This window comes from Salvelinus alpinus, chromosome 17, assembly GCF_045679555.1.
Source record: "Salvelinus alpinus chromosome 17, SLU_Salpinus.1, whole genome shotgun sequence".
NCBI classification, from domain to species: Eukaryota; Metazoa; Chordata; class Actinopteri; order Salmoniformes; family Salmonidae; genus Salvelinus; species Salvelinus alpinus.
Genome location: NC_092102.1, coordinates 15730494 through 15758295, shown reverse-complemented (window position 1 = coordinate 15758295; position 27802 = coordinate 15730494). Strand labels below are relative to the sequence as shown.

The window sequence follows — 27802 nt, the reverse complement described above, 5'->3', positions numbered from 1 at the left end:
CTGACCCTGATGAGACCCCTGTCACCGTCTGACCCTGATGAGACACCCTGTCACCGTCTGACCCTGATGAGACACCCTGTCACCGTCTGACCCTGACCCTGATGAGACACCCTGTCACCGTCTGACCCTGAGGAGACACCCTGTCACCATCAACTCAAGATGGAACTTTGTATCCATTCACTGATTGTTATAATGTACTGTAAAATCACCTGGCCTGTCACCATCTGATCCTGCTAAGATATGATGAGCATAGTGTTGTGTACTGACTGTGCATCATGACAGTGAAGCCTGTAGAGCTGTTCATACTGTGTCAGTGTGATAAGTAGGGAGTTTGCTATGTAAACTGACAGATAACGTTACATTGCTATACTGACTGATAAAAACTCATTGCGCTGAAGAAATGTCAGAATATCGGTCTTCAATCGTTTGGCTGCTGGTTTCATCATTTGATTTAGATCTAGTGTGATTGAAGCAAAAATTATAGCTGAAGTTAGTGAGCTAGCTAGCTAAAGTTAGTGAGCTAGCTAGCTAAAGTTAGTGAGCTAGCTAGCTAAAGTTAGTGAGCTAGCTAGCTAATGTTAGTGAGCTAGCTAGCTAATGTTAGCCAACTTTTGGCTAAATCTAGCGAATGGTAAATCATCAAATTTACTTCTGTTGAAATGGGACAAAACAGAGGCTACAAAACATTTCCATACACACAACAGCTGTTAGATACCGCTACCTGACAGATAGCTAGAGCTGAACTGTCTGTATTATCTAGCTAACTACCTGCTAGTAGTTCATTAACTTAAGTCCAGAGGGGATGAAACATTAGCTAACTTAACATGTCAGTTACACTTCTAGCTCAGCATTGGGAATATTCGTTTTTTCTTCTGTCAAACAGCAGTTGCCTTGCCAGCTAGATTAGTCAACTAAAGAGTAGCCAGTTTCGGCTCTACTTGCTTTTAAAACTCTGAAAAAAAGCGCAACACAGACAGCAGCTGCCTCTGTCCATCTCTCCCATAATGGTCCTACACTGCAGCGGTTCAGAAGCTTTGCCTTCACACAGCCTGTTTGCACGCTCTGCTCTGTGGTGTCCGTCAGGTCCTAAATCCAGCCGACTGAAACCAGAAACCAGCCTACCCGACAGCTCTGAGGCGTATGCATGGTCCTAAAGCACACCAGCGCCGTGTTTTTGTATCACAGTGCAATGATAAAATTGGGGGGGACAAAAAACAAATCTGAATGTGGGGGACATGTCCCTAGTGAAAGTTGTGCCCCTGATGGAAATAATGAAAGTTAAGATTTGCCCCTTTGTTTTTTGTCCTCAGATGACATAGATGAGTGGGACCCATTGGAGGTGCTGCCGAGGCAGGGCGAGGGGCGCATCCAGAACGTTCTGTACCTGAATGATGAGGAGGAGGAGGAGGAAGAGGGGGACGAACTGGACCAGGAGCATGACGGCAGGAAGGTCATGGTGAGCACATGTCATTGGGCACACACACACAAACACACAACACAATACTCTAGACTCAGTCACTTGTGTCACTTACCTTCTCACATGCAAATCCTTTGACGTAAAATCATGAATTGAATCTGCGTTGTGGTTTGATCGGGTTTGTTTGTTGTTATTTTGATTGACTGTAGCTGCTGGAATGGTGAAGCAGCATTCTTTACAGAGATCATATGTCTCATACGGCTGCCAGCCTTGGCCCTTGTCTCACTGCTGCATTGTGCAACGAGGGGTCAGCAAGATTGTAGGCTGCGTCCCAGATGGCATCCTATTCCCCACATAGTGTAATTTTGACCAGGGCTCTGGTTAAAAAAAAGTAGTGCACTATGTAGGACATAGGGTGCCATCTGTGCTGCTGTTGCAACCTTAGAGAGTGAGAATAGAATTGGCCAAGCTGTAATCCAGGGATTTGTTCATATTTATTCAGTGGGACACATTACCAACAAAGCCTGCTTTGACATTACAGAACACTCTGGCACCGTACTACACACACACACACACACACACACACACACACACACACACACACACACACACACACACACACACACACACACACACACACAGCTACACACACATAGTAATTTCACAGCTACATGAGAAAGGCGATATTGACAAAATGGCAGCTCTGCCATTTTTTAAACATCATTCATCAAAGACATGAAACTCTATAGGCCTTCATATAAAGAGCTGCTTTTAGAATGATTGGGTAAATATTTGATGTGTGATTTTAGCGAGTGAGTGTCAGTAACTGTAGGGAATGTCTTCGGGCGTCCCGTTGTGGCTATGCAGGTGTTCTTCATTTATGATGTGGTGGTTTTGCCTACCTCAGTTGAAGCTCGGGATTCAATCAAAGGCACGTTTTAGCCAATCACATTGAACTTGACTTTTAAAGGCAATTTACATTGGAGCCAACGTCTGCAGCGATCTCTGCGAGTACCGTGAAATTGCCTTAAAAAGGTGCATTGCCTGTAGTCTACAATGCTCCTCTGATTGAATCCTGACCTAAGTCTTTGTGGATAAGAGCGTCTGCTAAATTACTCAAATGTGAATGTAAACAGTTGTGAATCTGTGTCTTTTTGGCGCCCCCCTGTGGCTGTGTGGCAGGTGTTCTTCACACGGAACGGGAAGCTGATGGGTCGCCGTGAGGTGGTGGTGCCCCCAGGGGGATTCTACCCCACCGTGGGGATGCTGAGCAGCGGAGAAAAGGTCAAGGTGGACCTGCACCCCCTCAGTGGATGAACCTGACCAACCTGCATCCTCTTAGTGGATAAGATGAGTCCAGAAACCGAACACTGCACCCTGTCATCGCCTGACCAGTGACCACATCAAGCCTTACTGGGGATCAGCGTAGTGAAACTAGGGCAGGGATTCATTCCATGGCATTCTATAACTGACTTTTAAAGGTATTTTATGCTTGAGCGTTTACCATTTATTTGATCTCTGCAAACGTCTGGGAAAATGCTGTTAAAAGGCATATTGTGGGCTGTATAGGGTGCTGCCCTGTAACACAACTTGAATAGAATCCCGGCCTTAGTCACAACCATCAGGTCTACTGTAGCAAAAATATATATATATACACTGGTGCAGTGAAATGTGTTGTTTTACAGGGTCAGCAATAGTAGTTTGGCAAATTAAGGTAAAGTGCCTTGCTCAAGGGAACATCGATTTTTTTCTCTCTCACATTGTTGTCTCGGGTATTCGAACCAGCGACTACTAAAACTACCATCAGGACTCACTGTGGCAAAACTACCATCAGGACTGACTGTGGCTAAACTACCATCAGGACTCACTGTGGCAAAACTACCATCAGGACTGACTGTGGCAACACTACCATCAGGATTCACTGTGGCTAAACTAAAGGCTTAGCCTAAGACAGAGTTGTTGGATAATTCTGTGCAATTTGTTTTATCATTTTTCATCAAGCCACATTTTTTTCCCTGTCAAAGCAAATAGTCAGTCCTGCCTGGTCCTGGGCTCTGAAACAGTGGAGCCCCTAAAATGTCTCTCATGAGGTCTACTGGCACACTTTGTTTATTTCATTTGTCATGGCCCCAAACATAGCAATGCATGTCCAACAGAGTCCAAGAGCCTGCTGGCAGTTCATGTTATAGGCACTAGTGAGTGAGTAGTGCTCTCCTGTGAGCACTGGAAGCTGCTTACCAAATGGCACCCTATCCCTTATATAGTGCACTACTTTTGACTAGTGCCCTATTTGCCCTGGACAAAAATAATGCACTATATAGGGAATAGGGTGACATTTGGGACGCCGGTAGATTCTGTGTGTGATTGAGTGAGTAGTGCCCTCCTGTGAGTGCTCACTAACCTGCCTCCTGGAGCTGAGCTGAGCTTGCTAGGCCCCAGATCTGTTAGTGCTTTATAGCCAACTCTTATGGTCATTGTCATGCCAAACATGTATACACAGATTTGGGACCAGGCTAGAGCTGGGCTAGGTGGGAGTAAAAATGATATTCTCCATATCACATGGATGGCATCCTGGTATCAAGTAACCCTTTATCGAAGACTGGAGATTATGTAAATGTATGAATATACACTACATGGTATGTGGACAAAAGTATATGGACAGCCGTTCAAATTAGTGGATTTGACTATTTCAGCCAGAACCGTTGCTGACAGGTGTATACAATCGAGCCAGCTTCCAACTTTGTGGCAACCGTTTGGGGAAGGCCCTTTCATGTTTCAGCATGTCAATGCCCCCGTGTACAAAGCAAGGTCCATACAGAAATGGTTTGTCGAGATCTGTGTGGAAGAACTTGACTGGCCTGCACAGAGCCCTGACCTCAATCTCATCGAACGCCTTTGGGATGAATTGGAACGCATACTGCGAGCCAGGCCTAATCGCCCAACATCAGTGCCCGACCTCACTAATGCTCTTGTGGCTGAATGGAAGCAAGTCCCCTCAGCAAAGTTCCAACATCTAGTGGAAAGCCTTCCCAGAAGAGTGGAGGCTGTTATAGCAGCAAAAGGGGGACCATCTCCATATTAATGCCAATGATTTTAGAATGAGGTGTTCGACGAGCAGGTGTCCATATACCTTTGGCCATGTAGTGTATGTATAAATTCTATATCCTATATGTTTGACTGTATAGATTCATAATCTCCTATATATTTTCCTAGATTTCTCTCCACATGGAATTCTATAACTGAAGACGTGAGAGAGAGACTGTTGGCTTTTTGTAATAGGGGGGATGGGTGGTGAGGGTTTAGTTAAAAATCCTTAGTACTTTTTAAGTGTACTCTATCCACTCCCAATGTAATTTACAAGCGGTTACTTTTTGCCTAATTATATGTTCCGATTCATTTTTCATGAACATATCTTCATTGCAATCAAAGCAGATGAACATATTTTGGTTGAGGATAATAGATCAACTGCACACGAGATTATCAATATGTTGACAATGTCTTCTGCAACAGTATGCTTTTGTCACAAGCGCGTTAGAAATGGTTGAGTCGGGTGGTGTCTGTAGTACTCAGTAGAACCAGCAGAGTGCGATCAGCATCCTGTTCAGCCCAATCTGAGAGGAATGTTTGTTTGTGGTCCCAAATGGCACCCTATTCCCCACATGGTGCACTATTATTATTATTTTACCAGGGCCCACTGGTCAAAAGTAGTGCACTATGTAGGGAATAGGGTGCCATTTGAGACTGAGTGTCGAAATGTATACAGAGGAAGAGGCGGAGCTCTTGTCATTTGTTCTTAAGGTTTACGAAACTTGTTCCGATCTATGCCAAATGTTTAAGGTTTGGCAGCTTTTGTGATCCAAATGGATTCTGATCAATCCGCCATATTGCATTTCTATTTGTATGATGTAATTCGCCATGAGATGTTTCTGTGTGCTTCCCAAATGAGGCACGTCCAGGTGACAGACAATGTCCCAAATGGCAACGTATTCCCTATATAGTGCACTACTTTCGACCAGAGCACTATAGTCCCTGGTCAAAAGTAGTGCACTATAAAGGGAATAGGGTGCCATTTGGGACATTGTCTGTCACCTGGACGTGCCTCATTCCCTTGATATTGACACAATCCCACACAGCAGCACCTCTGTAGATATGGTTCAGGCATCATGAAGACCATAGACATGCTTATTCATAGATGACATAGAAGCACCAGAAAGAAGGCTGTACTTGTATCTCAATTAGGGTTGCAAAATTGTAACTTTCCAATAATTCTCAGGTTTCCCAGAAATCGTGGTTGGAGGATTCTGGATTTCCTGCGTATTCCCTCCTGAATCTTCCAGATAGGATTGATGGAAAACCTGAGATTATCAACCATGATCTCAATGTAAATGTTAGCACCTTGCCTACTTCCAGGAAGGCTGTCTTACTAATTAATATACGCATTAAAAGGTAGTTATTTCCATACTACAATTGTTTGACTTTCATTGTTTGATATACAGTACCAGTCAAAAGTTGACACACCTACTCATTCCAGGGTTTTTCTTTATTTTTACTATTTTCTACATTGTAGAATAAAGACTTTGAAATAACACATGTGCAAAAATCATGTAATAACCAAAAAAGTGTTAAACAAATCAAAATATATTTTATATTTGAGATTCTTCAAAGTAGCCACTCTTTGCCTTGATGGCAGCTTTGTACACTCTTTGCATTCTCTCAACCAGCTTCATGAGGCAGTCACCTGGAATGCATTTCAATTAACAGGTGTGCCTTGATAAAATAAAAGTTAATTTGTGGAATTTCTATCCTTAATGTGTTTGAGCCAATCAGTGGTGTTGTGACAAGGTAGGGGTGGTATACAGAAGATAGCCCTATTTGGTAAAAGACCAAGTCCATATTATGGCAAGAACAGAACAAATAAGCAAAGAGAAATGACAGTTTCTTCAAGTGCAGTCGCAAAAACCATCAAGCGCTATGATGAAACTGGCTCTCATGAGGACCACCACAGGAATGGAAGACCCAGAGTTACCTCTGCTGCAGAGGATAAGTTCATTAGTTACCATCCTCAAATTGCAGCCCAAATAACATCAACTGTTCAGAGGAGACTGTGTGAATCAGGCCTTCATGGTTGAATTGCTGCAAAGAAACCAGTACTAAAGGACACCAATCAGAAGAAGAGACTAGCTTGGGCCAAGAAACACGAGCAATGGACATTAGACTGGTAGAAATCTGTCCTTGGTCTGATAAGTCCTTGAGACGCAGAGTAGGTCAACAGATGATCTCCGCATGTGTGGTTCCCACGTGAAGCATGGAGGAGGTGCTTTGCTGGTGACACTGATTTATTTAGAATTCAATGCACACTTAAGCAGCATGGCTACCACAGCATTCTGCAGCAATACACTATCCCATCTGGTCTGTGCTTAGTGGGACTATCATTTGTTTTTCAACAGGACAATGACCCACACACCTCCAGGCTGTGTAATGGCTATTTGACCAAAAAGGAGAGTGATGGAGTGTTGCATCAGATGACCTGGCCTCTGCTATCACCCAACCTCAACCCAATTGAGATGGTTTGGGATGAGTTGGACCGCAGAGTGAAGGAAAAGCAGCCTGCAAGTGCTCAGCATGTGGGAACTCCTTCAAGACTGTTGGAAAAGCATTCCAGGTGAAGCTGGTTGAGAGAATGCCAAGAGTGTGCAACGCTGTCCTAACGGCAAAGGGTGGCTACTTTTGAAGAATCTGAAATATAAAATATTTTTTGATTTGTTTAACACTTTTTGAGGTACTACATAATTCCATATGTGTAATTTCATAGTTTGTCTTCTGTTATTCTACAGTGTAGTAAAATCAAAATAAAGAAAACCCTTGAATGAGTAGGTGTCCAAACTAGAATGAGACTAAAAGTCACAGAATATTTTGTGTGCCTCCTTTTTTTTTTATTCATACAAACAATGATAACAAGCAGAATGAATATGGTGAAAACCCATCCTGTCCTTTCAGCTGAGCTCTCCTGCTGTTCTGATCAAACAATCCACCTTAAAAACATTCATCGGACTCTTTAAATACAGACTCATATGTCTCATTCACTGGGTTCAGTTGGTATCATCAGCATTCGTTTGTTTTTTACTGTACCATCATCCAGAGCTAAGGTAGAATAGACAGAAATAAATGATCACAATAGGTAGTTTCAGATAATGGAATATCTTAAAATTAGCGTTGAATGATACACAAACATAAGACTGATCTGTGCTCCAATAAATCTATATTATGGAAAACTAACAATGTAGATATTCTGAGGACTTGCACACTCCAATTGAGGTGATAGTTCAGAGGCACAAATGGAGCTCAGAGAGAGTATAACACCTGACATTGCACCAAACGCAGCCAGACACTGTTCCTTAGTAACAGGGAAATGAAGAGAGGGGAGGAAGTTAACAGTCAGTGTGGTGATAATGGCTGATCGTTTTCATGGCATGAGAAACGCCAGTCCAGTCTCTTTCAGTCCTCGTCTTCCTCATCTTCCTCATAGTAGCGGTTCCTCTTAATCATCTCCTCTACAGACACGGCCTCCTCGCCGTTCCAGAATCCCACATCCTGAGACGTGCGGCTGGTCTTGGACCTCGGCTCAGTCTCCAGAGATGAGGGGGGCGCGGCAATCTCTGACGAGCCAGTCTGGCAGTTTTGAGAAGGTGACCCTTCCCCCTCTTTTCCTGCTCCCTCCTCTTCTCCCTCCAGCTTTTCCTCTTCCTCTTCTTCCTCCCCGTCATTCTTTGTTCCCTGTTCATGGTTTGCTTCTAGTAATTCGTGGTGGTCTTTCAGACGTGCGACTCTCCCCTCCATCCCCTCGTCCTCAGAGCTGGTGTGGATGTCCACGTAGCTGTCGTCAGAAGGCGTGTGGTAGTCAGGTGACAGGCTGTTTGGTTGTTCCTGGTCCTCCATGCCTTGTTCCTCAGGGCTACAGGCCAGTTCAGGCTCCCTGTCCTCGAATGAGCACCTCCTCTCAAGTGGCTCAGGATTGGCTGTCTGACTGGCAGCAAGAGCGGGAGCATGGGAGGCCATGGCCAATGAGAAGGGTCGGCTACGCTCCTTGAGGGAGGCGCTCCTGCAGAGGGTGGAGCGTACGGTGGACTCTGGGCTCTGGTCGGTGAAGGCTGAGTCATCCTCTGGGGGCCACTTAGCACGGGATTGTTTCCCAGCGGAGCTCCCGTCTGAGGTGGGGCTGGCCCCAATGTTACCCCCCTCTCCGTCTCCTTCAGTGCGGGGGGGCCAGGAGATCTTCAGCCGACGTGTTTCCACTGGCTTGTCCTTCTCTGTTGAGCTCTGGGCGCGGGTCTCCAGGGAGGCCGTCACCACGTTGACCTTGGCCAGTTGAGACTCCTCTACCGCTGGGCTGAACAACAGCGTGCCAGTAGAGGCGCACTTCTTCAGCTTGTCTTTGGAAAAGGAGGTGGCCTTGGTAGTCGGCTCTGTCCTGGGTTGCTCCGCAGTCCCACTCTCTCCTTTGGTCTCCCACAGCTCCTTGTGAGGGCGCAGGCCGAAGCCCTCGTCGTAGTTGCCCTTGGCCTTGAACAGCTGGCAGAAGTGAGGCTTGCAGTAGACGTGGCTGTGCAGAGAGGCGTAGGTCCCCAGGCTGGCCAGCAGAGGGAGACAAAGACAGCACATTGAGAAATATTTTTTTCTAATCTTGCAGCATAAACCCTGATCCTTAACTCAAGAGGAACAACACTGTGGACCTAAAGACAATATCAATTCCACTAAGAGTGAGATTAACAGATGTTTTAACAAATAAACAATTCCTTGCTGCATGGTGTCTGTCCCATCCTATCCCCTCACCTGAGTTTGGTGTTGCAGTGGGAGCACCTGAAACAGGTGTTGTGGTAGACCTTTTGGTTGGCTACCAGACGCTCTAAAGGGTAGACTGTCTTCTGACATGACACACAACTCTCCCGTGCAGGCAAGCAGAAGCTCTGTACACACACAAAATAGGCATTCAAGGCACGTTAGGAGAGTGAATGGTTGGTTTGGCAATTGCTGTGAGACAAATACAGAAAAGGGACTGTTGAATTCACCCTGGAGGTCTTGGGCTGAGCTTGGTCCTTCTGAGTCGAGGATGCAGAGGAGGTGCCGGTACTGGAGCTTGCTGTGATGAGACTAAAATCAGTAATGGCACACACTGGACACCAGAGGGAGCTGTTATGAAAATACTGACCTAACGTTTACAAGCTGAAACCTATAGAGGAGACATAAATAATGACAGACAAGAATATACTGTAGATCTGGTGAAATGCAGTGGAGCACCAAATCAGTTACCATTGCTCTCTGTGGAAGATGCTTTCCTACTGTTGGGCTCTGAGTCCGGACCCTGAGAGGAGAGGGAGAGGTGGTGATTTAGGTGTTTCTCACACACACACACACACACACACACACACACACACACACACACACACACACACACACACACACACACACACACACACACACACGAGAACACAATCCCTCACCGTGTCCACACTGCCTGGGGGTACATTCTCCTTCTGTTTGCTGCAGAGGTCAGAGTCCAGCTGATCACTCTGTCAGAGAGAGAAAAACAGGGACGTGTTTTAGAGTTGGGATAAGTGGCGCAGCGGTTTAAGGCACTGCATCTCAGTGCTAGAGGCGTCACTACAGACCCTGGTTCGATTCCAGGTTGTATCACAACCAACCGTGATTGGGAGTCCCATAGGGCGGCGCACAATTGGCCCAGCGTCTTTAGAGTTAGGCCGGGGTAGGCCGTCATTGTAAATAAGAATCTGTTAACTAATTTGCCTGGTTAAATGAATAAATAAAATAAAAGTAACTCATAACTGACAGCTTCTGGCCGGGATGGGCCTGAAGTTCTCACTTTGGGGTCAAGTTCTAGCCTGATCCAAGACCACCGCTGTGCTCTCGTTTCTCGAACAGAATGTAAGCTCGCAAGACTTCAGGATCGTTATACCTTACGAGGTTAGTCAGGTTTAAGAAGTGCAACCATGGACTTCTTACATGATCTTCCATGGCAGGCAGGCAGTGAAGCAGAGTAAAGGACAGGTACTCACGCTGACTGAGGAGGATAACACCTCTGTTTTAGACACAGCAGCCTGGTACATGGCCATCCTGTCCTTCAGGGGCATGGACTCTATGCTCCCTGCATCTAGGAGACCGACAGAGAGAAGCACAGGTTACACACACACACCTCTCATAAGCTATGGAGACGACAGTACAGGTGATCCCTTCAGCACAATGCAGACTGTCTGGGTCATGGGATGTGTCCCAAGTGGCACCCTATTCCCTATATAGTGCGCTTTTTTTTTATTTTATTTTTTTACCAGAACCTATGGGCTTTGGTCAACAGCAGTGCACTATATAGGGAATAGGATGCTATTTGAGACGTGCCCATGGTGTTTGTCAGGCTGCTACGGGAACACAGGGTCACAGGGGGAATAGAAGGGAAAAGCCCTCTTCCCGTAACTATCATCCTTCCTGTAATCAGACATTCTGCTGATCATGGCACTTTAGGAAGGAGCCATCTACAGTCACTGACCCAGTACATTTACAGGAAAGAAGTAGTCTGGACAACTTACTCTCTAGCCTAGTGAAACAATACGTGCATCCTCGTGGAGAACAGTACATTTGCTTTTAACTCTGGTGTCTGAGTGAGTGAGAGAGCGAGAGCTCTGTCAGCGTAATAGTACCTCCAAGTAGCTGATCCATGTTGTCAGTGATGCCTCCGGTCCCTCCAATCCTCACAGGCTCTCTGGACACCTGGAAACACAGAACCAAGCCATGCTATCAGGACGGTATATTCCATTAGGGTAGCCTTTACATTGTAGATTGAGCAGGCTCTGAACATACGGAATAAGGCCAGCAGCACTTGCCTCGTGCTTTCCATACAGAACCATATGATGCTCACGTCGCTGATACTAAATTTAAGGCAGGGGAGAACCTGGGCCATCCATCAGACAGCTCTGAGCACAGTGCTCTGACAGTGAGAAGAGGAGAAGAGTGGTGAGGAGAGATGAGAAGGAAATAGGTGAGAGAGGCGGAGAGGAGGTGTGGCAGCCTGTCAGGGAGTCAGCTGCAGTATCAGCCTGGCTTGTTGTCCAGCCTCCGTCCCAGCTGTCTGCCTCTCGTGCTCAGCCCAGCCCTCCTCTACTCTAATCCCCTTGTGAGCTAGAACCTTAGGGAGAAAAGGCGAGATGGACACCACAGTCTGTCTTCCTGTCCACAGTCCCACATCCCCAGTCAACACCAGCACCCGCCAGGAGACTCACCAGTCACCCTCCTGCCTGACACACGGCACGGCGCATTCTGAACACAGCTGAAGACAAGACAGAGTGGCTGCCTGCTTTTCAACCAACTTTTCAACTCTCGTTTCAGTGATCAGGCCATCGGTGAGAGAGGGATTTCGTAGAGCCTAAGGTCAGTGGTAAAAGCCGAGAGGAGAAGACATGCTGTTCTTGGCACACCTGTAATAGCAGAGACTCAAGTTAAGCCTGGCTTCACCTGGCCTCTACCCGCTCAATGCCAGAACAGCCTATGGTTGAGCCCCAAATGTTGCCGTATTGCCTATAATATAGGGCACTACTTTTGACCAGGGCAAAGAGGGCTCTGGTCAAAAGTAGTGCACTGTGTAGTGAATAGGGTGCCATTTGGAACGCGCACGGTTTCCTGCCTCCTATCCGTCTGTACCGCTTGTGTCTGTAAGCCACGGGTGTGATCGGTATCAGAGATTAGAGGAGCAGCAGGGTGCCACAAAGCCAGTTGGTGCCACACAGACAGACCGAGAGAGATGAGGAGGCAAAGGGTGGCAAAAGGACGAGACAGAGCAGTGCTGTTCCGGGGGAAAAGTCTATATAGAGTTGTGCATTCGTGGCCATCTGGATTTTAGATTTGCATTCGCAGAAGGGGGTGATACGTGCTGTTCCATCCTCCAGAGTGGATTAATCTAGGCTCTAGACTCCAGGCAGAGGAAGCCAGACCCCAGCTGGCCCAGACGGACCCCAGGCAGAGAGACCTCTCTCTAACGCAGCCGGAGGCCCCTTCCCAAGCGTGGCCACTCTTCAGCCTGATCCCTCTCCTCTCAACCCCTCTCCAGACGGTGGTCACGGGTGGTGCCTCAACAAATATGAGGGAGCAGGCGGAGGATGTAAACAAACAAACAGCCAGAAGGCAGCTGAGCTTAGAGAGGGAGGAACTGATCAGCGGCCCAGACAAAGAGCTCTGACACTAATCCCACTGACAATTAAAACCCCCGGAGACAGACTGAGGCTCCTCCCTAAAGCCTACCGCCTGCCGGCTGGCTGCCTGGGACCCAGAACAATAACAAGAAAGAAGGCCAATTCAAATCAAAGTGAGTTGTAGGCTAGGCTACATATAGCACAAAACCACCATTGACAAAAACAAAGTCCTTGAAAAGCCCTATTCACTGACAGACCAGTACTTTCATCAACCATAGTGTAATCAGTGTATATGCTAGCCCTCCCATCAAAAGATTCAATTCACACCATAATGCGCTATAACCTAATACAAACATACTAATCCAACAACAAGCAATGAAAGCAGACCCCAGATAGTCTCCGCTTTGTTTCAGAGCCGCAATAATAAAAGTGAGCTCAAGGAGGTCCGAGGTCGAGGGATTTGAGACCAAACAAAGAAGAAAAAAATTACATATTTACCTCTCGCAAAGCAACGCTAGGAGCTACAGAGAGAAGCAGACCGAAGCACGAGTGGAGGAGAGAAGACTGTTACGCTGGAGCACTCATACCTGTCCTGGAGGAGTTTGGAACATCAACCGCAGCTAACTCAATTGTGTTCATTAGACTGTGGCTCCACTGGACTGGGCTGCCTGACAGAGCAGAGCAGGGACCACGACTGGACTGGTGCCTCCTTCCTTTCTGCCTCGTCACAGTCACACAGAGAGAGAGAGGAGCAGAGGGGAGGGGAGGCCTTCAAGGGGGCATATGGAGGGGAGTGGGGGGCTAAAGAGGTTGGGGGTGACAGGGGGGATGAAGTTGGGTCAATTAAGTGCCTCTCCCTCATGACCGTCTCCTCCAGGGAGAGGAGGGGGAGAAGGATAAGGCCTTTTCTTTGATAAACCAGAGACCAGGGGAGGAAGAGTTATCTGAGGAGGCTCAGTTGCTCATCTCTACTGCAGTCACGTGCAATGCCTGCCCCATGACATCACCGCCCCATGACATCACCACCCCTGGAAGAGAAGCGAGGAGAGGGGCTAGGCCTACAGGCCAAGGAGCAGGGAGCCAGTCAGGGCTGGACGTGGAGGTGTGGGTCGAGGCCAGGGTGTGGGGGGGTGTGGGGAGAGCCCAGGTCACTTCCTGGCTTTCAGCCGGGAGAGAGAAAGCTGCTAATGTGCTTAAGGAAGGAAGGAAGGACGGTTCAACCAGCTGGGGTGTGGCGAGGCAACTCATTAAGCCGCTACAAAACAATCCTCTGATCTGGTGTCCAGGCGGGTGCCCATGTTCAAAAACCGACTAGTAAACTAGCTTTAGTTTTTAAAAAAAATGAAGGTTTGAATCTTGATCAACAATCAACCAAAAACTCTACCTCGTAAGGAAGTCCCATTGAAAGTCTGGCCTTTCATTTCCAACACCTAATATTTCATACAAGCCAGGGAAAATAAACAAAATATAGACTATTAGCCTAGAGTAAAAAGGTTTAAAAAGGATCCTTTGCTTCTAAACGATCTTATCCACTTTTCTATTATCAAAATGGCTGTTAACCTCCAAAGTGAGTGTGAGGAGGACAGTGTTTGTTTCGAAGCCCCCCCATCCTACCCTCCTATCTGCCTGAGGGCATGTTTATATCTAGCCCATCTGTAGGAATGTACTGTGAGATGAGAACACTCAGAGCGATGCATGTGACTGGCAGCATGACTAACCCCAGGAGGGCTCTGACCCCTGGAGAACACACAGCACAACATTCTTTACTTCTGGAACAGGAACATTGACGACACACAGACCTGTTGTCTCAACCACAATGCTACATCTTCAGAAAAAATCATTCAAAACTCTACAATTCATAGGGCTGCTTCACAGGGCCTTTCCTTAGTAAACACATCTAAGTCACTGTCACTGCTGGGTGATTTGACAAATCCTAGTCAATCGAATCAATAATATAATACTTTTAGCAAAGGTGTTTATCTTTGGTTTGCAATCTGTAGAGACTATGAGAATAGAAATGTTCTGAACTTTTGTGAAACATCACAGCACAGTTGAAAATGATATGGCAAATAGAAATCAAAACTGGATGGTGTTCAGAGATAGACAAAAAAAACAAGATAACTATTGTAAAATACATTGTTTATTCAACTAGGCATGTCCGTAAAATCTATATAGTACGTATAAGCTGAAAGTAGAAGCCTATGTGGTGTTTTCCATTAGTTTACTCCAATTAGGGGAGGGGTGGAAATATAATTTACATAAGTATTCAGACCCTTTACTCAGTACTTTGTTGAAGCACCTTTGGCAGCGATTACCGCCTCAAGTCTTCTTGGGTATGACGCTACAAGCTTGGCACACCTGTATTTGGGGAGTTTCTTCCATTCTTCTCTGCTGATCCTCTCAAGCTCTGTCAGGTTGGATGGGGAGCGTTGCTGCACAGCTATTTTCAGGTCTCTCCAGAGATGTTTATCGAGTTCAAGTCCGGGCTCTGGCTGGGCGGCTCAAGGACATTCAGAGACTTGTCCCGAAGCCACACCTGCGTTGTCGTGGCTGTGTTCTTAGGGTCGTTATCCTGTTGGAAGGTGAACCTTCGCCCCCAGTCTGAGGTCCTGAGCACTCTGGAGCAGGTTTTTTTTATCAAGGATCTCTCTGTACTTTGCTCCATTCATCTTTCCCTCAATCCTGACTAGTCTCCCAGCCCCTGCTGTTGAAAAAACATCTCCACAGCATGATGCTGCCACCACCATGCTTCAACGTAGGGATGGTGCCAGGTTTCCTCAAGATGTGACGCTTAGCACTCAGGCCAAAGAGTTCGATGCTGCAGAAATGTGTTGGTACCCTTCCCCAGATCTTGTAGAAACATCAGGAGGATCATTGGAAACAGGATGCACCTGAGCTCAATATCGAGTCTCGTTGCAAAGGGTTTGAATACTTATGTAAATAAGGTTTTTCAGTTTTATATAAAAACCATGCATCCATTTCTAAAAACCTGTTTTCACTTTGTTATTATGGGGTATTGTGTGTAGATTGAGATTTGTATTTTATTTAATCCATTTTAGAATAAGGCTGTAACGTAGCAACATGTGGAAAAAGTCAAGGGGTCTGAATACTTTCCGAATGCACTGTATGTTGATCAGGTGTTGTGAGGCCTTCTACTCTGTGGCAGTGACTTACAAATGTGCCTTTCTTTCAAAAACAAGGACATTTCTAAGTGATGCATGTACACTACCGTTCAAAAGTTTGGGGTCACTTAGAAATGTCCTTGTTTTTGAAAGAAAGGCACATTTGTAAGTCACTGCCACAGAGTAGAAGGCCTCACAACACCTGATCAACATGACCACACTGGACTTCTAATACTTAAACAATATACAAGTGTTTCTCCAAAATACATGTGGAAACCACAGATTTGAAGAAACAAACGACTTTGATAAAAATAAAAGATTAAACAAACAATGCATTTTGCAGTAGTTCGTCAGCTTTGCTCCTGTTTAGCCATTCTAATTTCTTATCATTTATGTGGTGGAAAATGGCAGAAAAATTACATATATCCTATTAAAATATTTAGGGGCATGTAGCTTGTAGATCAGTAAGTTTGGACTTACTTTGTTCTGAAGGTTCTCTCCTTTCTCGAACATCATCTTGAGGTTGTTGAGGGGTATGTCGGGCTTCTCACTGGGGACGCAAGGCACTTCTGCTGCTGCTCCTCCCTCCTGCCCCTCTCGGTCTCTCTGCTGCCGTCTCCTCTCCATACCTGGTCCTGCCTGGTCCTCTGCGGCTGTGGGACTGGTGTTGGGGTCTGGTGAGAGAGGTGGCTGGGCCTGAGTTGCCTGGGTCTGGATCTGGTGCTTGGCGTTAGGATCTGAGGGGAGTAAGCGGCGAGTGTGGGGTAGCGGGGCATAAGGTGTGGCTGACTGGACAGGCTGCTCCCAAAGCTTCTTCAACACACTCAGGTTGCAACTGCGGAAAGTCTGTGGCGACGGCTCCGCAGCCTGGAGGAGGGGGTAAAGACAGACAGTCTCAGTCTGACTAACGGATCATAATCACTGACACATTCCAGAAGTATCCCAACTGGCTGAATCCATAACTTAGATACTTAAGAGACCAGGTTTTTTTGTTTTGTGTCGTGTAAAATAGAAAAGTTGAGGAATGATATGCGGTAGTAATTACAGGATGAGGGGGGGGGGGGGGGGGGGGAATACAGATCAGATACCAGTGTTACACCCACGTCAATTGTTTCAGGAGACGAGTTGGTCTCCGATTTCTTCTATAGCTACTAATACAGCTACCGTTAGCATTCAACCTGAGTAGCATCTTTCTCCCAGACCTCTCCCTGGTTAACCCAACCTGGCTATGACGACACAGTTTCTCATGCTCATCAAATGACTAGGACCATATGACGAGAACACTCTAAGGGGTTTTTAACACGAGCTTCAATGCTTACTTTCAAGTAAACAACGGATGCATTGTCCTCTGTTTAGACAACCATAACAGTAGGATAAGTGGAGCTAAAAGTTTCATCAGCCATTTAAATGAATGCGAAATAAGGACCTTAAAAATGCATAGTTTTCCCTTCACTACCGTCTGTCTCCTTTTGTCAAAGAAAAATAGTAAAAACCTTGGAAAGCCCGGTAACCTGGAGATCCAGTTGGCTCTGTGTCTGTTGGGTGGAAATGATAAAAACTCTCCCAGATGTGAGCTTCAAGAAAAGATCTGCATGAAGGAGCTAGCTAGCACACCCCTCCACGCCAGGAGAGTGTGAGAGAAACACAGAGAGGGAAGTAGGGAGAGAAATAGAGAAAAAGAATGGAAGAGAAAGGGGGGGAACATAGAAAGAGATGAAGAGAAAGGAAAGAAAGAGGATGAGTAAGAGAGAGAGGGAAAAAAACAGAAACAGAAAAGGTCAATTGAAAGAAGGGGAAAATCCCAAAAGCGGGAAATGGTCATTTTTGGAGAAATTAACTGTTTGAGGACAGAGACCAGCAGCATGTCCCCCTCCACAAACTGTGAAGACTAACAGATTTTCTTATGTTAAGTTCTTCTGCTAACAGTGACAATGTACATAATTGTAGCAACAACAACAAAAAATCCCACTAAATGCCTTGAAAGTACCTTGAAATGACTCAATTCTACCTAGGCCAACGCCCAGAACATGCACCCTATAAATCAGAGATTGAATTGGGCTCGAACCTGTTCTAATGCTTTAATACCTGGTACCTCTTATAGAATATAGGCTTCAAAATATTAACAGTACAGTCCTGCATCCAAACAATACTTCAAGCCTTGCTCACAATACAATACAACAGCTGACAGTCGACTTATTCCAGACTCAGACACATACTACCTGGGATTGAAAAAGCTTAATGAAAATAACTAAATTCCCTGCTGTCTGTTTATATCCCCTCAGGTGACATTCCCGGGCCCCACCAACAGACCTCTAGGAAGAGTGTCTGTATTTCTCAGGTAGGATCTGGCATTACATTGTAGTCCTTCATGCCTGTGAAGTGTGTGACCATCCAGTGTTAATTGAACAGGTCTGTAACAGAAGCGTAGAAGTGATGCGAGGTACTGGGAGCGACAGAGGTTATCTACCTCCAGATTAAAAGTCTCTGAAGAAGGATTAAAGCTTTACTAGTGTATCCTCCAAGTGCAATATGTGGACAGGCATGACTGCGTGTTTAGGCCTGAGAGAGAAATAGGTTCATCCCAATATCTCTAGCTTTGTTAGATATTAGTCCCTTCAACCTTGCCTGGGTACTTACGGCTTTCTTCCTCTCCAAGTTGGCTTCCTCTGCAGCCAGTTGGTACCTTGGAAGAGGATGGAGGGGGTTGTGAGGATAGGGTTACATAACAGATCAATTGGATCTCAGACATTTTTGGCTGTATCATGGCTTAGCCAGTGCTGTTTCCACATTTGGCTAGACAAACTGGTAAAACTCTAGCCTGGTCCCAGATCTGTTTGTGCTTTTGCCTACTCCATGACAATGAGTTGGCATGATAGCACAAGCAGACTGGCACAATTAAATCCAGTTTCAAAATATTGCTGGTGTAATTGTCTTATCTTGTACCGATCCAGCAGACACGGAGAGGACAGAGAGTGGGAGGGAATGTGTGATCTAATGCTATGGTTTCAAGCAGCAGAACGGACTGGGATGGAAAAAGCTATCAGTGGTCAGTAGGAGAGGGAGAGATAAACGTAACACTGAAGTGAGTATTTGCGTTTCTACCTTGGAACAAGTATGAGGGTATGTACAATAGGAAGAGAGTGAGAGCAATATATACAACTGGGTGACTTTACATGTGAAGAGTCATCAGAGAGCAAGAAGAGAAAGTGAGTAACAGTTAAGGTGAATGAGAGCGATACTACCACAGACTGAAAGGGTAACCCAGACACGTGACTGGGGCTATAAAGCTCCTGGGTAGTGGGAAAGAATGGAACTAGGTGAACCTGGGCCGACATTCTGCTCATTTTTTTTGTTTTCTGTTCCCAAAACTAGAATCTGTTACGAACACAGTGCCCTAAGTTTTATAGACTTGACGCTTTGCCAAAGTTTTTGGGGGTTAAATTGCGTTGTTTAGAAGGAGTGCAAGGTTCAATTGAGTTTGTGCACATTTCACAAAGGAGGCGTTCCATAACAGAAATATGCAAATACATACTACAACGCGCGGATAGAATCTCGCTCACGCATGGCTTGGTCCAACTCCTTGTTTATTCTGCCCACTATCCTTAAATTGCTCCCACTGTAAACGACACATATGAACTATCTTGAGTTATTTATAAATATATTTGATACTACTGTACACCACTTACTTCGAGAAGCGCTCAGCGATGGCATTGTTCTTTCCTCTGGTGCCGACTATGGACAATTCCGTAGCTGTGACTCTGAGGGACTGGGAGGCCCACTGTCTGCGACTGAACGGAGTGACGGCCATCTCGGTTGTTCTCAGGGAAAAACTGCTCTAGCTGGCTGGATAGGAAGAGAAAATATAGGATATTACATTTACCTCACAATTAAAGGAACAAAAATAAGATTCTACCCTAGACAATCATACTCCTCGTATCTCAGCATGTGTGAGGAGACTATGTGTGTAAGCCATAGGTCTATGGTATGAGTAGTCTGCAGTGAGCGACAGTAGGCCACTATTGTGTAAGATGACTCATGGTTCCTGTGGATGAATAAATCAGCAAGGAGTAAGGCACTAGCCAGCACACAGCAGTTACTCATCCAACTCCGGCCTCTCATTGAGACACTGAACTCATGAACTTGAAGACCCCAAGCTACTACTCACAGCATACACAGGCCTTGCCTGGTCATCTTTCTCAGTGTCATACAGAGACAGTGAAGTGTCCACTTGTTTCCTGGGACGCCACACAGACTTTCTGTCTGGAAGCCAGGGCAAGCAGATACATGCATTCACTCTGTCTTACTGTTATACAGTATGCACTTTCATTTCAACTGTCATTTCAGAATTACACATGGTTCACAGTACAAAAACAATTAGCCAATGTGGAGGATGTTGAGGATTCTAGTTAGGAAATAGCCTCTAGGGTTCTGTACAGTTTAATGAGCTAACATATACTGTACTGTCAAACTAGCCTGTTGGTTTAAATTTCCTTTTTAAACAGATATGGTAAGACAGGACAGGTAGACCTAGACTTTTCCTTGGTAATGAGAAATATGAGACACCTTGCACACATCCACCACCAGCAGATAAACCACCATTATTATGAATAACATTAATAATAGTGAAGTCCCCATTTAGCAGGTTGGCATTAATCCAAATATTCTGCTCTGGAATATAGGCAAGCCTTAAAGGCCCAGTGCAGTCAAAAACGTGGTTTCCTGTGTTTTATATACAGTATATTTCCAAACTATGAAATTTGAATAATACTGTGAAAATTATAATAATGCCCTTTTAGTGTAAGAGCTGTTTGAAAAGAGACCCTGAAATTTCAGCCTGTTTTGGTGGGCCGGAGTTTTGGCCTGCCTGGTGACATCACCAGGCAGTAAATTAGTTAATAGACCAATAAGAAAGAGAGTTTCAAACCTCTCTGCCAATAACAGCTAGTTATCAGTTTTCCCCTCCCACTCAAACTACTTCCAGACAGTCCTAGAAAAATTATTTACTAATAAGTTATGTGTCTTTTAGACCATATTAATTGAAAATAATCACAGTAAGGTACTTAATTATTACCCATAAATTATTTTATATTTCAATCAAAATGGCTGCATTGGACCTTTAACACTTCTCTATTTCTTTGTCCACTGATCAAACACCACACATATCAAATCAAAATATCACCTCAGACAACACATTTTGGAAATTGCCAGCAGCATATGACTGACTACAATCAAATATTTAACTAATAGGAAATGACTTGAGCACAGAGAGCAAAAGATTAGATAGATTGCAGCCAAATTAGGCATCCAACTTAACTTTCAAATCAGTATTTCCAGAAAGATGTCTAAGTACTAGGATAAGCCTTTCTACACAAAATATTTTTTTAAATCATCACCTCTACCTCCATAGAAAGCTCAGGCACGTTACATACCTTCAAGTATTTCTTATCACTCCTCTCTTATTTCTTGATGCTTGTTTCAACCTCCCTCTTTTCCTTCTCCTCAGTAACACCTTGCTGTCTGGCACTGCTGTGTGCTGTGCTCATGGAAGTATGTGTGCTTGGGAAAATGGGAGTGGGAAAATCAACACCATGAGACTCTTTCCAACCAATAACATAGCAGCATTTACTTCCACCTGGCAGGTACAGTACAAGCTGCCCTTCCCATCCGAACCACTGTGTTCCCCAGAGTGAATCTGAAAGCAAAAAAGGTGGGTACATACAGTATAGACTACACCTCCTTACAGTATGACATACGAGGAAGCATCCCACTCAATTCCTGGAAGTGAAGCAAACTCCACCTCCCTTCTCATGAGGTCAAAGGCTGAGAGGATGTGACTCATTCACAATCCAGACAAACTCAACTGACGGTGTGTGTGTGTGTGTGTGTGTGTGTGTGTGTGTGTGTGTGTGTGTGTGTGTGTGTGTGTGTGTGTGTGTGTGATCAAAAGATGAGACTTCTTATCACTATATCAAACCCATGTTATCATCCCTCTTCAACTCCTTAACAGGTCTGTAGTTTATCTGTCTTTCGGCCATTCTGTCTATCAGTAAACCCATACCAAAACAACCCTCTATACCTTGTTGTACCTAGTCTAAGATGTTTAAGACACTGTTATTGTGCCCTCTAATTTACCATGTGGTTAAACAGGACTGCTAAGCTTCAGATGGTGTGGCACCAGGGTCTAGTCTACATCAGTGACACATCACTACAGTCTAATCCAAACCACATGATTTCCCTGTGTGTGTAGGGAAGGGCTCTGTCTGTAGAATTGAGCGTAACCTGACACATAACTATGTCTATGGCAGACATTATTTTGAGAATACAAAGTTGTATAATAGCTAAAAACCCAGTGTGGATCAGATTCAGGATTAATCACTCTGTCTTTACTTTGGGTGGTCTGTATGTCTTTGGAGCAAAGTTAATAAAATGTTGTGATTTTCTATTTGTTTTTATTTCTATTCGTTTTTACATTTTGATTTGAAATTCAGTTTAGTTTCATTTATTTTTCAGACTTGATTTACTCGTTTTTATTCAGTTTCAGTTTGATAAAAACATTTCTATTGAGTTTTTATATGCTTTAGTTTTACTCTTAGTGTTAGGGAATAAAAGTAGGGTTATGCATGGGAGGCTAGGAGCCATTTATGTGGTGTAGGCCTATAGCAGGGGTACAACAGTACTATTTGAGATGGTCTGTCACACAAATGTCCTAGGTGGCAAATGTCTGGATGGATGTTGGCATTTATCAGCGTAGTAACAAACCCCCACCTCGCAACCCATGTGACACCAAACTGTTCACACACTTCTTGTTGGCACAGAGAAAAATGTGCAGTTTTAAATCTCCTTTTCTGCAATTCTACGTTATTCCATGAGAGAGCAGAAAATGTAGCAGTTTTAAATCTCCTTTCCTGCAATTCTACTATTTGTAGATCAGAGATTCTACACCTCACTTTGCTCAAGATAATCCTCTCCAACAGACTCAATCCCTGATCATCTGAGGTTATAAAAATGGGGCAATTGTGACAGTTAAAGGGGAGAGACTATGAATTCAACCAGAAAAGCATCTCTTGAACAAAAGAGCATGTCATTACCCCACTGGGACACTCTTTGCAGACAACAATATATTCTGAAAAACCTGCACTTTAGCATCAGATTATAAACGGAAAGGCTTGATAGACAGTCATCGGAAGAAAAAAAACGAAAACATTATGCTGTCTCAGAAGAATGCTTCTACCTTAGAAGGTTGCGGAGGATATAACGAAACAGTCTCATCCTTACATAACAAGACAATATCAATCAACAAAAATATTTCACAACGCATTCGTTTTCTGTTCTTAACATATGGGTATTATTCATTTATTAAACCTTTATTTCATTAGGCAAGACAGTTAAGAACAAATTTTTATTTACAACGACAGCCTACCAAAATGCAAAAGGCCTTCTGCGGAGACAAGGGCTGGGATAAAAAAAAAGATTTCAAAAAGATAGGACAAAACACACATCACGACAAGAGAGACCTAAGACAACAACATAGAATGGCAGCAACACATAACACAGCAGGGTAGCAACACAACATGACAAAACATGGTAGCAACACAACATGCAAGAGCACAAAATGGTAGCAGCACAAAACGTGGTACAAACATTATTGATAAGCCTTTTTATATAAGAAAATGTAGAGAGGGAAATGTAGACTATTCTCAGAACATAAATTGCTAGCCTATTTTCATTCGCTATAGAAATAACCACCCAGTAATTTCTCCCACTCTGTTAGACTACATTATTTGGAGAGATATGCTTATCTGCCTCCACAAAGCTCGCATAAAAGCGCAGGTACTCAGAATGATATTCTGCTACTGTTGAATAGTTCACTGCCTGTAAATACACTGTATCAGCCAGAACAACTTGAACGTCTTCACCCAGCTCTCCTACAAAATATATAGAACATATTGGTATTTTGTGTCAGTGGATTCGTCTGTTATTATGGAGATGCCTTCTGTTTTTTTGACCAGACTGCGCCTCTGTTCTTCACATGTGTAGTAATGAATGCACTTCATTTACGCTTTTACACGGATAGCGAATGAAAATGGTAACTTTGTACGGAAAGAGGCTACATTTTCTTAGATAAAATGGTTATCATTCCCATATAATGTTGATAAGACAATACGTTAAAATGTTTGTTGATAATGTCCTTAAGATAAGCATTTCATTTGAAGTCAATCCACATGGTTCAACATTTATTTTGAACTAATTGGACAATTAGGTTAGATGATCATGGTATGAACACGATTAATTGTGGCAATTAATTCACACGTGATGTGAGAAGACGCTATATTGGTCTCGAGGTCACATGATTAAAATACAAAAAAATCTAACGCCTGGCCCTAACCATTCATTACATCCGAAAAAAAAGCTTAAACCCCATTGTGTGCTTTTTTTCCCCATTTGATTTTTTCCCAAAGTTTAGAAAAAATTAAAAAAAACTATTGATGGTCATTTTATTTTATTTAGTTTTGCAGTCAAAGATAGTGCTTTCAGAATGTATTCATATACCCTTATTCCACATTTAGTTGTGTTACAGCCTAAATTCAAAGTTTATTAAATATATGTTTTTCTCACACATCTACATACAATACCACATAATGACAAAGTGCAAACATGTTAAGACATTTTTGCAAATGTATTGAAAATGAAATACAGAAATATCTCACTTACCCCTTACACCCCTGAGTCAATACTTTGTAGAAGCACCTTTGGCAGCGATTACAGCTTTGAGTCGTCTTGGGTATGTCTATATCAGCTTTGCACATCTGGATTTGGGTATTTTCTCCAATTCTTCCTTGAAGATTTTCTCAAATTCTGCTAAGCTAGATGGGGAGCAGCGGTGAACAGCAATCTTCAAGTCCTTCCACAGATTTTTTATGAGATTTAAGTCTGTGCTTTGGCTGGGCCACTCAAGGACTTTGACATTCTTGTTCTGAAGTCACTCCAGTGTTGCTTTGGCCGTATGCTTGGGGTCATTGTCTTGTTGGAATGTAAAATCTTCACCCAGTCTAAGGTCGTTCGCACTCTGAAGCAGGTTCTCATCAAGGATCTGCCTGTACTTGGCACCATTCATTTTTCCCTCTATCCATTCTGCCAGTCACATTCTGCTAAAGGTCCCCAAAGCACACACATCCCTGGGTCGCTCCTATTTTCAGTTCGCTGCAGCTAGCGACTGGAACTAGCTGCAAAAAACATTCAAACTGGACAGTTTTATCTCCATCTCTTCATTCAAAGACTCAATCATGGACACTCTTACTGACAGTTGTGGCTGCTTTACGTGATGTATTGTTGTCTCTACCTTCTTGCCTTTGTGCTGTTGTCTGTGCCCAATAATGTTTGTAGCATGTTTTGTACTGCTACCATGTTGTGGTGCTGCCATGTTGTGTTGCTACCATGCTATGTTGTTGTCTTTAGGTCTCTCTTTTTATGTAGTGTTGTGGTGTCTCTTGTCGTGATGTGTGTTTTGTCCTATATTTTTATTTTTAATCCCAGCCCCCGTCTCCGCAGGAGGCCTTTTGGTAGACCATCATTGTAAATAAGAATTTGTTCTTAACTGACTTGCCTAGTTAAATAAAGGTTTTCCCAGACCATGCTGCTGAACAGCTGCTGCCACCATCATGCTTCATGGTAGGGATGATGTTAGATGGGTGATGAGCTGTGCCTGGTTTTCTCCAGACATAGAGCTTTGCATTCAGGCCAAATAGTTACATTTTTGCTTCATCAGACCACAGAATATTTTGGCCACTCTCCCATAAAGCCCAGATTAGTGAAGTGCTGTAGAGACTGTCGTCCTTCTGGCAGGTTCTCCCATCTCGGCCAAGGAACTCTGTAGTTCTGTCAGAGTGGTCAGTGGGTTCTTGATCATCTCCCTAACCAAGGTCTTTCTTGCCCGATTGCTCAGTTTGGTTGGACGACCAGTTCTAGGCAGTTTGGGTAGTTCCATTTTTTTCCATTTCCAAATGATGGAGACCATTGTACTCTTGGAAACTTTCATCACTCTAGAAATAGTTTTATACCCTTCCCAGATATATGCCTATCATGGAGATCTACGGACAGTTCCTTGGACTTGATTGTATAGTTTCTGCTCTGACATGCACTGTCAACTGTGGGACTTTATATAGACAGGTGTGTTTCTTTCTAAATTATGTCCAAACAATTTAATTGGCCAAAGGAGAACTCTAACCAAGTTGTAGCGACATCTCAAGGATGATCAAAGGAAATTGGATGCACCTGAGCTAAGTTGGAGTGTAATAGCATTGTGGTGTGCCTACTTACACTGTGTGGGATCTTATCCCAGAGGCCGACCCAAAACAACGCGGTCGCCGCAGGAGAGGTAGATGGTACTACCTACTGGTCAGACTGAGAAGGTGAGCACACCATACACCGCTTCCGAGCATATTACTCGCCAATGTCCAATCTCTAGACAACAAGGTGGATGAAAATAGGTGCACGAGTTGCCTTCCAGAGAGACATCAGAGATTGTAACATTCTCTGTTACACGCAAACATGGCTCACTTGGGATATGTTGTCAGAGTCGGTACAGCCACCCGGTTTCTTCACGCATCGCGCCGACAGAAACAAACAACTCTCTGGTAAGAAGAAGAGTGGGGGTGTATGCCTTATGATTAACGACTCATGGTGTGATCATAACAACATACAGGAACTTCAGTCCTTTTGATCACCTGACCTAGAATTCCTTACAATCAAATGCCTACCGCATTATCTACTAAAATAATTATCTTTGATTATAGTCACAGCCGTGTATATCCCCCCCAAGCAGACACCTCGACGGCCCTGAAATAACTTCACTGGACTCCATGTAAACTGGAAACCATACATCCTGAGGCTGTATTTATTGTAGCTGGGGATTTTAACAAAGCTAATCTGAGAACAAGGCTTCCTAAATTCTATCAGCATATCGAATGCGTGACACGGGCTGGTAGCATTCTCAACCATTGCTACTCTAACTTCCGCGATGCATACAAAGTACCTCCCCTGCCCTCCCTTCGGCAAATCTCACCATGACTCAATTTTGTTGCTCCCAGCCTATTACAAGCATTTCGCTACACTCGCATTAACATCTGCTAACCATGTGTATGTGACCAATAAAAATGTGCTTTGATTTGACCTCAACCCCATCGAACACCTTTGGGATGAATTGGAACGCCAACTGCGAGCCAGGCCTAATCGCCAAACATCAGTGCCCGACCTCACTAATGCTCTTGTGGCTTAATGGAAGCAAGTCCCCACAGCAATGTTCCAACATCTAGCGGAAAGCCTTCCCAGAAGAGAAGAGGGTGTTATAACAGCAAAGGAGGGACCAGCTCTATGAAATGTTCGATGAGCATGTGTCCACATACCCTACATGACCAAAAGTATGCTCTACTGGAACTGCCAGTCAATTCTCATCAACAACAACTCAGACTGGTGACCAACTGGGTGACAGCCAAGGCCATGAACGATCATCATCCTCCATAGCCAAACAGTAAACAACAACAGTAATAGAACTCATCACTGAATTTGCTCAAATACATGTTCAAGTTGCTCTTCAAAATATGACTTCTCTACTCTTTTGCAATTGGATGCAATTTTGTTAACTTACAAAAAGTATACAGGAGTAACCTAATAATTTACGAGTTAGTTAGCTGGCTTCATGAATGTCAACCATGCAGCACTCACTTGACACGTGCTGGCTCTCAACAGTCCAGTGTGTGCAGCAGCCACCCTCCACCCTGCAGGCAGCGCTAAGTATCTAGCCATGCACGTCAGCACCGATGAAGAAGATACTAGGCTGTGTAGTTTAAGATCTGGAAAGTCAGAACGTGAGGATTTATGTTTAGAAATGGTGATGCTATTGTTCGGTTTACAAAGAAATGGTATTGAAATTCAGTTCTATTGGATTGCGGTTCATACAGGAGTTAATGGAAATAATATGGTAGTTATAATAGCAAAAAAAAGCTGTGGAAAATAATATTGTGGATATAGAGCCCGAATATATTGATAACAGTCACCTTGTCTTAGAGAGGTTT

The 27802-nt window shown here is 44.2% G+C and overlaps 2 protein-coding genes across 7 annotated transcripts in view; one reads left to right on the top strand and one right to left on the bottom strand.

Annotated features, from left to right (window-relative positions):
• The window catches only part of spryd3 (SPRY domain containing 3), an 88346-nt gene extending 82468 nt beyond the window's left edge, over nt 1–5878 (top strand). For all 4 annotated transcript variants that reach the window (XM_071347496.1, XM_071347494.1, XM_071347492.1 and 1 more), the window contains 2 exons: nt 1311–1456; nt 2600–5878. In XM_071347496.1, the coding sequence (XP_071203597.1) occupies nt 1311–1456; nt 2600–2734 (281 nt within the window). In that variant the 3' untranslated portion in view covers nt 2735–5878. The remainder of the gene's footprint in view (nt 1–1310; nt 1457–2599) is intronic.
• A 1450-nt stretch (nt 5879–7328) lies between these two features.
• Nucleotides 7329–27560, bottom strand: LOC139542265 (LIM domain and actin-binding protein 1-like). 3 transcript variants are annotated; one of them, XM_071347490.1, is made up of 11 exons: nt 27453–27560; nt 19418–19574; nt 18369–18414; nt 16212–16598; nt 11125–11194; nt 10489–10583; nt 9916–9984; nt 9725–9776; nt 9484–9554; nt 9248–9381; nt 7329–9044 (listed from the first exon to the last, which is right to left on the bottom strand). In XM_071347490.1, the coding sequence occupies exons 2-11, from the start codon at nt 19537–19539 to the stop codon at nt 7913–7915; spliced, it is 2178 nt and encodes a 725-aa protein (XP_071203591.1). In that variant the 5' UTR covers nt 19540–19574; nt 27453–27560; the 3' UTR covers nt 7329–7912. The 3 variants fall into 3 exon arrangements, with proteins under 3 accessions (XP_071203591.1, XP_071203590.1, XP_071203592.1); XM_071347489.1 differs by lacking the exon at nt 27453–27560 and adding an exon at nt 21161–21399; XM_071347491.1 differs by lacking the exons at nt 18369–18414; nt 19418–19574; nt 27453–27560 and adding an exon at nt 17225–17352.
• Between the last annotated feature and the right edge of the window lie 242 nt (nt 27561–27802).